The sequence below is a fragment of the Brachyistius frenatus genome, unplaced genomic scaffold (genome assembly GCF_029030835.1).
Source record: "Brachyistius frenatus isolate BFR_SWC_R1_liver_20210118 unplaced genomic scaffold, ASM2903083v1 Contig_167, whole genome shotgun sequence".
NCBI lineage: Eukaryota > Metazoa > Chordata > Actinopteri > Embiotocidae > Brachyistius > Brachyistius frenatus.
This window is the reverse complement of record NW_027210766.1, coordinates 368,978-378,689: the sequence shown is the minus strand read 5'-3', so window position 1 is coordinate 378,689 and position 9,712 is coordinate 368,978. Positions and strand designations below refer to the sequence as shown.

The 9,712-nt window shown below is 42.4% G+C and overlaps 1 protein-coding gene across 2 annotated transcripts; it reads right to left on the bottom strand.

The window, feature by feature from the left end:
• Nucleotides 1-4,771: 4,771 nt before the first annotated feature.
• On the bottom strand, nucleotides 4,772-6,810 carry olig2 (oligodendrocyte lineage transcription factor 2). 2 transcript variants are annotated; one of them, XM_069717042.1, is made up of 2 exons: nucleotides 6,724-6,810; nucleotides 4,772-6,336 (listed from the first exon to the last, which is right to left on the bottom strand). In XM_069717042.1, the coding sequence occupies exon 2, from the start codon at nucleotides 6,317-6,319 to the stop codon at nucleotides 5,498-5,500; it is 822 nt and encodes a 273-aa protein (XP_069573143.1). In that variant the 5' UTR covers nucleotides 6,320-6,336; nucleotides 6,724-6,810; the 3' UTR covers nucleotides 4,772-5,497. The 2 variants fall into 2 exon arrangements, with proteins under 2 accessions (XP_069573143.1, XP_069573144.1); XM_069717043.1 differs by having other exon boundaries at nucleotides 4,772-6,341; nucleotides 6,728-6,810.
• Between the last annotated feature and the right edge of the window lie 2,902 nt (nucleotides 6,811-9,712).

Here is a 9,712-nt window from a genome sequence, read left to right as displayed (position 1 = left end):
TTCTGCTATTGCGCCACCTTTGATGCATCCCACCACTGTTTAATCCTTTCAGCTAACACAACACGATGCGCTCGGAACTGAAAGGGTGTTACATCTGTGCGGTGTTTTCGAGAAGGTTTAAATCCAGTTACAACAGTGTAGGACTGATGGCTCCCCTTCTGTCCAACGTTATGAATATTTAAACTGTCACAGAATCAAGCTCAGACTCGCAGCGCCGGTGGATAAGTCAGCCTGCCACCAACAGTGGATAAGGAGCTGTTTATTCAAATCCAGTCACAGGGATGCAAAGCCCAGCTGCTATTGGCCAGAGTATTCAGGCGGAGCTGAAAAGATGCTTCTCACTCAGTGTCTCTTTTAACTTTAGGGACATGTTTGTCTGGAAAGATTCTCTTCTGAACGTCAGATGTTGGAGCTTGAACTTAATGAAATAACTTCAGCAACATCAGAACACACGTCTTTGAAATGCCCTGATAATTAAATATATATTTCTAAAAAACAAAATGCGTTTTAAAAAATGTCCTCTGATTCGCTACATCTTCTTCTCAGCTGTTTGAGTGCTTTAAACAATTCAGTTTGATTTATAAAGCATTAAATCACGGCACAAGTTATTTCAAGGCACTTAAAACTGTAAAGTCTTCACGACAGAACTTTACAACATTATAGAGAGAAATCTAAGTATCCATCATGTGAGCAACAGCTTCGAGGAAAAAACAACTCCCCTTTAACAGGAAGAAACCTCCGACAGAACAGGGAGAGCGGAGAGAGAAAAGAACAGCATAGAGACACAACAAACTGTTGGTGGGGGGGCCAGTAATCACAGACCAGAGACATGCAGCCCCAGAGACAGCAAGAAAGAGGAAGAAAAAAAAAAGAACCACAAAACTAGCGCAAACGCAGAGAGAGACAACAAGCAATAAACAAAACTGAGATGTAACGGTGTCGGACACATGCATAGGCAGCGAAAGAGAGCGAGGAGCATCATGGAGGGTCCCTCAACAGCCTAGGCCTATCACAGCATAACTAAGGTCTGACTCAAGGTCACCTGAGGCAGCCCTGGCCATAAGCTTCAGCAAAAAGTTTCAGACCTATCCCACATACACGGGCCCGAAATATGAAAGATCTGCCTCTCATTCTTGCTTTTTGGAAGCAGCACGCAGCATCATCCAAACTCCAAAGGAGGAAATAGGATGAGGAAACACGCATGTCGCGTGACAACGCGAGCTGGAAGTAGTGAAACGAAACCTCACCGAGACGCCTCCCCTTTAATTCATCTCCCTCCGTAGCAGCGTGAGGATGTAGTTTGTTGTGTGATCACGACTTCCTTACATGGAATTTTCTGTGCCAACCATATCTGAGTTTTTAAGAGAAGAGTCAGGAGAGCAACCGAGTCAGGGGGGAGAGGTGGAGGCGGGGTCTAATTATTTTTGAAATTGAATACTACGTAATCCATTTTAACTGCGTTTTGCACTGACAAATGGAGCCTGGGCGGCAGGAAAGCAGATGTTTCCGAGACAAATAATCCCACAGCCTGAGCTTTACGTGCTGCGAAAATGTTTCGTTACTTTTATCTCAGCCAGAATCAGAGATAAGATGATGTCGACGGTGAAGGGGAAGCACGTGTACAACTCAACTACGAGGCTTTCTCCATTATTTAATGGAGTGAGGATATTTCTATGTTAATCTTCAATCTGTGCGGCATCACTCTGTTATAGATGTTATTTTGTTTGTTAGCTGCTCTTCAACCAAGTTTTTTTTGACACATTTTCCAGAGTTGTTTTTACTGACATTAATCGGACATGTTGCAGAGGTTCACAACGATGACCAAAAACTATGGAAATAAAACTTTCAAGTTGGGATAAAAACTAATTTGCTGATTGCACTGCACTGATTTATGCACTTGGCTTCAGTACGGTGATAAACGTTGGAGCACCTTCCACAGTGGATTCTTCTGTTTTCTGCTTTTTGATGATGATAATGATATGTCTCCTGATGTTTCTGCTGGAAATCTCTGAAAATGACAAATGCTGTCAACATTTCCACCGGCACCACAGGAAAATGACAACATGCTGCCAGGCAGCTGTTCTGTTTGAGAAAACTTCCGTTGAGATATCATCTACCTGAGCTGAAACGTCTAATTTTGTAATTCAGTGTTTGTTCCTAAAGTTAAAGATAAAAGACGTGTAAGACATTGATATAGAAATGAGTTTTTAGAGCAGATTCATTGGAACATTTTACCAGTTTACAAAACAGATGTGATGAAATCTGAAAACCGTGACGAGTGTTGTAGGTTATCTTCACAGAGACACAATAAATAATAAAAAAAAAAAAAAAAAAACACGATTGAATGATGTTCAGCTGCTTCGGTTTAAATCTCTCCTGGTATCACAGGATGCACGACGGTTTACCGTCACACCGTCACAGCTCACCGGGACGAACCCCTGAGCTTTTGATGTGACAAGTTCAAATGTCTGTCGTGAGAGAGACAGCACGTCAACGACTGGGATGATGACAAACAGACTGATTGAGGTTTGAAGTCCCGATGAATCTCTAAGAGTCCCCTCACACTCTTATTTTGCCTGATTCCACCTTTTTTTTTTCCCCCTCAGAACTTGTGTGAGTGTGTAGTTAACAGCGTACACACGGGCATGTGTCAACCTGTGTGCGGTCCCTCAACAAACACATCCTCTGTGAGTGTAAACCAGGCAGAAATTCTGGACGGGCAGATTATTACACATCCGAAAGATGACAGAGTTTAAAAAGAAGTAAGCAAAGTAAAGGTTTGGGCAGAATCGCGGGTGTGTGTTTGTTTGTGTGCGTGTGTGTGTGTGTGTGTGTGTGTGTACATGTTTTTATATCCTGCATGGTGTGGACTTAAAGCTAAATACACACAATCTTTGGAGACGTGTGTCACGAGCAGTGGGGTCAAAAATTGAGTCGGCTTCTTGACGGGTTAGGACTTAGCTGAGGTCAGTCATTTAGTTGTAAAGGGCAAGGGAATGCATTATGTCACGGAAAAGCACCGTGAGGGTGGAGAAACAAGTGTGTGTGCGAATCTGTTAAAGGTTCTGCTTCATACCTCAAATGCACCTGTTCAATAATACTTTCATCAACGTCAGCTGAAGGTCCCATAAAGCATTTGTTAAACTTACATTTCTCCCTTTTCTGCCTGTGAATGTGAAATCTAAAGAGTATATTTTTTGTTGTTGACATAATTGAAGTAAGTTCTTCCTTGAAAACAACCTTTTTGAAGCTGCCTCTTTTTGTGGAGCCGTTCCGCGTGAACATGGACCTGTCTGCAGGAGAGAAAGAAGTAAGCGACAATAATATCTAATGCTGAAGTGAAAGCTGTAATCAAATAAATGTGAACGTGGAAATGCACGCAACTGTATCAGAAGGCTGAAGAGCGAAACGAATCGTTCTATTTTTCTGAGTGTCCGCATGCCCGAGACCTTCAGAGGACTTATTTTCTTCGAGTTCACCTGTAAATAAACTGGATTTCTGCTGCTTTGCACCGAATGACCCCCTCCTCTTCGAAACGTCCTACAAAACGCTGAAGGACTCTGAATAATTCAATTCCAGTAATGAGATGAATAAACAAATGCATGGCATGAATATTCAGAGATTTAGTTCATATCGTTCCAGCTTCAAAAGCCTTTGGAAAATATTGCAACAGCATGCACAATCTGCTCTGCAGCTGCTTCGTTTTCCTAAAGTGTAGCGGCCTCTCCTCGCCTCTCCTCATCACTGGCTTCTTCCTGCCTGCACACTTTCTCTGCGCGCCCCGACTTCAGCGGCTGTTTACACAGAAAGGTGACGAGTCGGAAAAAAAAAAAGAAGCACTTTGTCTCCTCCCCCCCCCCCTCCCCCCTCCTCTCCACCCTCCGCCCCCTCTCCTCGTACTGGTTAGAAATCAGAAAGGCATCGAGTTTTCTGTCTTTTGGTTCACTTGAAATAAAGATCATTGTCCACTTCGTACATACACCTTCACAAACAATGACTTTGCTGTTTTATGGACGTCGTCCAAGAGACGAGTTTTGAACGTTTATATCACGAGGACAAGTCCCTTACCAAATATTAACATTATACATAAAGCGTGTTTATAACATCTATTAAATCTAATTTAAACCTAAATTCTCCTCCAGCTGAACTCTTGTAAGGTCCTAGTTTTATCAGTTGTAAATAAGGTGTGTTTTATGTTGGACTCAAAATTAGGTTAATATTTAAATGAATAAAAGTCAAGGCATTCTCAAATAGCCTACTTACATTTTTTTTTTTTTTTTTTTTATTATTATTGTTGACTTCGTGTCTTTTTTGTCTGTTTGTTTCTTTTTTTTCTTTCATGTTAAATACTGAGCTGCAGACACCGTCGGAGGGATTTTCTATGACGTATTTTTTTTAAACTATATATAATAAAATTGGTTCCTAAAACCAAGAATCAAGCAAAGTTATTTCAATGGATGACGCTATTCAGCTTGATTGACATTGTGTTCTTCTTATATTGAAGGAAACAGATTATATATATTTAAAAAAAGGATATAATTAGGTCAATAATAAATGCTATACCTTACTTTTCAGGTTAGTATTTATATTTTTAAAGCATAAAACATTAATTTGTCACTCAATATGTAACGTTTTAAGTTATTCAGCAAGTGCTGTCTGTAATAATTTAGTGTTCAGTAATATTCGAGCCTGTTGATGTGCATCAGTGCAGCTTTGAATCTCTCTCTTTTTTTTAACATCTCCTTTACACGGTTTAAAGAGTCAAAAAAAGAAAACCATCACCAAAGACTTTTCTCCATTTCAATTACTCGTCTTTATTTTACATTTCAAACCCCAACATAACCAGAGATTTGCATCTGAAGTCCCCGACCAAAATAAGTAAATAAATATCATTTTCCAGGTTTTTTTTTTATTAAAAAAATAAAGAAGTGGTCATTGTTTGCGTCGGGCAGTGAAAGAATGACAACCTACTGGGGAGAAAAATAAGGAGAGAAGCATTGAACGAGGCGGATAAAATAGCAGGTGCAACATGTGAGGGGTGGGGGAGTCTTCCCGCACATTAGCAAGACTCGAATATATAATATCTCCGACTATTAAACAGAATAATCCATCTACATATTTACACTCTAGATTCGTGATTTGATTCAAGTTGGAAACTTTCCCCCCTGCAGGCCCACAGAAAGGAAAAGATTCAATTTGATCCGTAAATAACTTAGAGACACGCAGAGGTCTGGGCCATCAAACATTTCCAGTAAAGGAGTTGTGTTGTGCTTTAGGGGCTCTATGAAGAAACACCTGTTACAATAGAGGTTAATTACCATAAGACACTAAGTTAGTTGCAAAACCCCCAAAAGTCCCAGTAAGGAAAATCAATGTGTTGGTCTTTACTGGTTCCGTCGACGCAACGGATTCAGCAACAGAGATAAATAAAAGTGTGATCATGTGGGGAGACAGTCTGTGAGAACCCCCAGAAAAAAAAGTTCCATTTAGTTCAGAGTCACTTGGAGTCGCTGGCCAGCCTCGGCATGACGACGGTGCTCATGCTGGACACATGCGGGGGCGGGACTTGGCACATGCTGCACGGACAAGGCATCCCGGTGCCAACGCCCCAGTGCTGGAAACTGCTGCCCAGAGGCCCCGCGCCGACTGTGGGCGCTTTGAGAAGTCCGTGATGGGGTCTGACTGAAGTGACGGCGGAGATACCGGGCGCGGACAGAGAGGCGGTGGAGACGGCTACCGGCGGGAGGAGCGGGTGGTGCACGGCCGGGTGCGGGGCGTGGGAAGCCACCGGGTGTCCCGGCACGGGCCCCGCGTGTGTCATAGTCCCACAGGCTGACGGGTGGAAGCCGGAGTGGTGCCCGCTGCTGCCGTAGATCTCGCTGACCAGCCGCTTCATCTCATCCAGAGAGTTGCTCAACATCAGGATGTAGTTTCTCGCCAGCAGCAGCGTGGCGATTTTGGAGAGTTTGCGCACCGACGGTCCGTGAGCGTAGGGCATGACCTCCCGCAGCCCGTCCATGGCCACGTTGAGATCGTGCATCCTTTTCCTCTCGCGGCTGTTGATTTTGAGGCGGACCGTCTGCAGCTCGCCCTCTGACATCAGTTTACGGTCTTTCTTGGACGCCATCCGGAGCGCGAGAGCCTCCTCGTCGGCGGCGGAGAGGCCACGCAGGCCGGCCAAGTCTGACGGAGAGTCGCTCTGCGTGGAGGACACGGCGCCGGAGAAGCCGTGCACGGACTTCTTTAGCGTGGCCATGAAGATGTCGTCCACCTCGGGAGAAGACGGTCTGCTCGACACGCGGCTCGTATCTGAGTCCATGGTGCTGGTCCTGCACGCTGCTCTGAAAAGAAAAGGAAAACTTCTGACTTAATTCACTGAACCCTGAAATCCACATCGCATTGTCATGATACCCACTGCATTTCTGAAAATAAGAAGTTTGTGTAAACATAGGTGTATAAAAACAGGAGCAGTCTTTGCAACTTTGATTTAGCCTATCTTGTTCCACTGGCCTGGTAAAATCCCATAAAAAATTTAAAAAAAAAAGGAGGTTATCTTTTCTATCAAGTCGACTGTAATGATCTACATTCTTCGTTCTGGGTTCTGGCTTAAAATACTTTTTTATTAGGAGAAAAGTCACAAAATTAGTCTACTTTAGACCCTAATCTAAAAAAAAAAAAAAATGAACAAATAAATAAATAAATTTAAAAAAAATTAAAAAACACTTACCGAGAGTTTTTTTTTTCAAGCACGATGATGATAAAAAAAAAAACCCCGAAGTGTCAAATCCACTTGTTACTCCAAATCACATCTGACAGCCCATTTGGCACGCCTGCGTGCGGCAGCGGGGTTTTATAGCAGGGCTGGAGCGCGCAGAGGCCGGGTCACCAGGACAACGCAGTTTCTGTCCGGGCTGCCTCCCTGGGACCAATCAGCGCCGGAGGGAGGGAGGGAGGAAGGGAGGAAGGGAGGGAGGGTGACGGAGGGTTCCTCCAAGCCCGATGTAATTACCAACACACAGCATTACTATTAAGTGAAATCAGACGCACTCCTTGCTACATATGGGCCCTTCTTGTGGAAATGTTTTTGCCCGCGTGTGGATGGATTTACGATAATAACTCGCAGAAAGACGCCACGTCTTTTGCCTTTTTGAAAGTGTCATGTATCAGGATTTGGAAAACATAAAATCTATTTCGATGAAGTAGCCGAATAATGAATTAATTTCGTTCCGAAAGTGTGAAAAAAATAAAAACAATAAATCGTTTTGTTAAAAATCATGTCTAAAGATTTGTTTTCAAAATAAATTATTCTAAAAAAAAAAACGCTATCTACACAATAGGCCTATTTCAGACGTTTCTTTTTTTTCTTTATCAAAAATTCGTTTCTCATCTCGCTCTTTTTTGTTTTGTTTTGTTGTTGTTGTTGTAACGTATCCGACCGTGAAATCATCGCCCCTTCAAATGAACAGTAATAATAAGCAGCGCAATATGTTTCCTGCTTGCAGTGTCTTCAGTTAATACGGTGTTTTCCGTTTCTACCCGCTGTCGACCAGCAGCTGCCGTCGAAGAGCATCTTTAACGTCAATTAATGAAGTGTGCTAAATTGTCTTTAACGGTTATGATCCGCGCTATTTCAATTAGTCTGCAGCGAGCGATAGCAGTGCGGCGGCCTGCTGCCGGCGCTCAGACGGCCCTCTTGACTGACATAAGGGCCCGAACCGGTGATTTGCCCTCGGACATGACTGAAACTGACAGCGGCATTGTCCCGAAATATGACGAGCATTGTGCAGTCAGACGCAATCGGCGCTAATTGCCTCTACAAGTTGATGTTTTCACAAGCCGTGAAGTGGGAATATCCTGTTCTGGTTAATTGCTTCAATAAACTGCACCCTGTGGGATTTATTTTTTTCTTTAACAGACTTCGTATTATTCTACACGTTTATCTCCATAAGATTAATTCAAGGAGGGTTTTCATAGTTAGCCTATTTAGAAGGATTACCAAGTTTGCTATTATTGAATTTTCAAATTTACGTCTTTTTTTTGGGTAATTATTATTATTATTATTATTCTTTTAAAAAAAATTAACAAATAACAAAAACAAAACAAAATTTAAAAAAAAATTAAAAAACGGGAAAAAGCAACAACAACCAATATCCACTGAACAGAAAGGCCTATTAAAAAGTTAACTTATAGGCTTTGTCAGAAAGGTAAAAAAAAAAAAAAATTGCATTATTTATTTATTTCACCTATTTATGCCAGTTACTATTTATTATTCTTTGTGCAAATAGTTCCACCCTAGTTCCCCCTTGAATTGACTTTCTGCCGTTGCCATGGTTACCCACCGTTTACTACGCTTTGCGCACTGATTTGGGAACGTTTGGGAACAGCTGACCGGATCTATGTTTTGGTGCGCAGGTCATATTGGATTTAACAGTCACCTGACAGCCAAGTCAGAAACATCTCGGGTGTCATATCGGTCCTCCAGGTGCGCGACACGAAACCAAGGTCGTTACCGAGAGTGCAGTTACAACCACACTTAGACTACACACACGCACACGCACACACACACGCACACTGCTGCGTGTGTGTGCGTGTGTCGCGTGTTTATTCCCGTTAAATAAGATTATGGTAATGAAGGCGGTTGAAGTGGCATTTGAAATTAGGAGGTTTGTATCTGTGCCACCGCTTGCTTCATTAGACATTCCCACAGTCTCGGTGCTGCCCTGCAGGGTTCACAGTGAGACAGAGGTTTTCCTTTGGCAGGTTTTTTTTTTAAATTTTATTTTTCACATCTTATGCATCCCTATTTTTGAAAGTCAGATACCACAATGAACTTGCGGTCACCGTCCAGGAATTAGCCCGGACCCGCAAATCTGTGGAATCGCTGATTTAAAAAGAAAGAGTTTAAGGTCCAAACGATTAACGTAGCTAAGAGTGGTATCAGGAAATGTTGTACTCTTTGAATAAAAATGCATGGTGACACATGTTAGTTTCCATTATGACCCTATCAAATCATTACAAGTGTAGTCAGATTTAGAAATATCCTCAAGGACTTGCAAGGTGTATACTTTTTCAAAACAACCTTTGCTTTATGTAGTAAAACACAGTTAATTTTGAGTGCCTAAAAGAGTGAAGAAAAAAAAAGAAGATTCAAATTCAAAACATCATCAGACTGTTCAAAGTGATCAGCTGAACAAACACTGTTCTGTTTCATATGCTTGCACATGTTTAGCCACAAAGTGTATTTCCACCATCCAGTTTGTAGTAATGGTAACTAAAAAAAAACAAATCATAATAAGGGAGGGAGGAAAGGGGGGATTTTGAACAACAAACATTACAAAGTCTGTGTGGCTGTGTGTGTGTGTGTGTGTGTGTGTGTGTGTGTGTGTGTGTGTGTGTGTGTGTGTGTGTGTGTGTGTGTGTGTGTGTGTGTGTGTGTGTGTGTGTGTGTGTGTGTGTGTGTGTGTGTGTGTGTGTGTGTGTGTGTGTGTGTGACATTGTCATCCCATGCAAAAGTGGGATTTTTGCACAGGGCCAGCGTCATAGTGAAACAGGAAACAGACTTCCTGAAACTATGAACTCTACCTCGGCGCCAGAGTGTGCGGCGTTAACGTTTCGAGTGATTGAAAGCCAAAACCGGGAAATAAAAAGCTAAATCAGAACCTAAATCAAAAGTACACAGGAAAGGAGTGTTATTACCGTTTACTTCCAACTC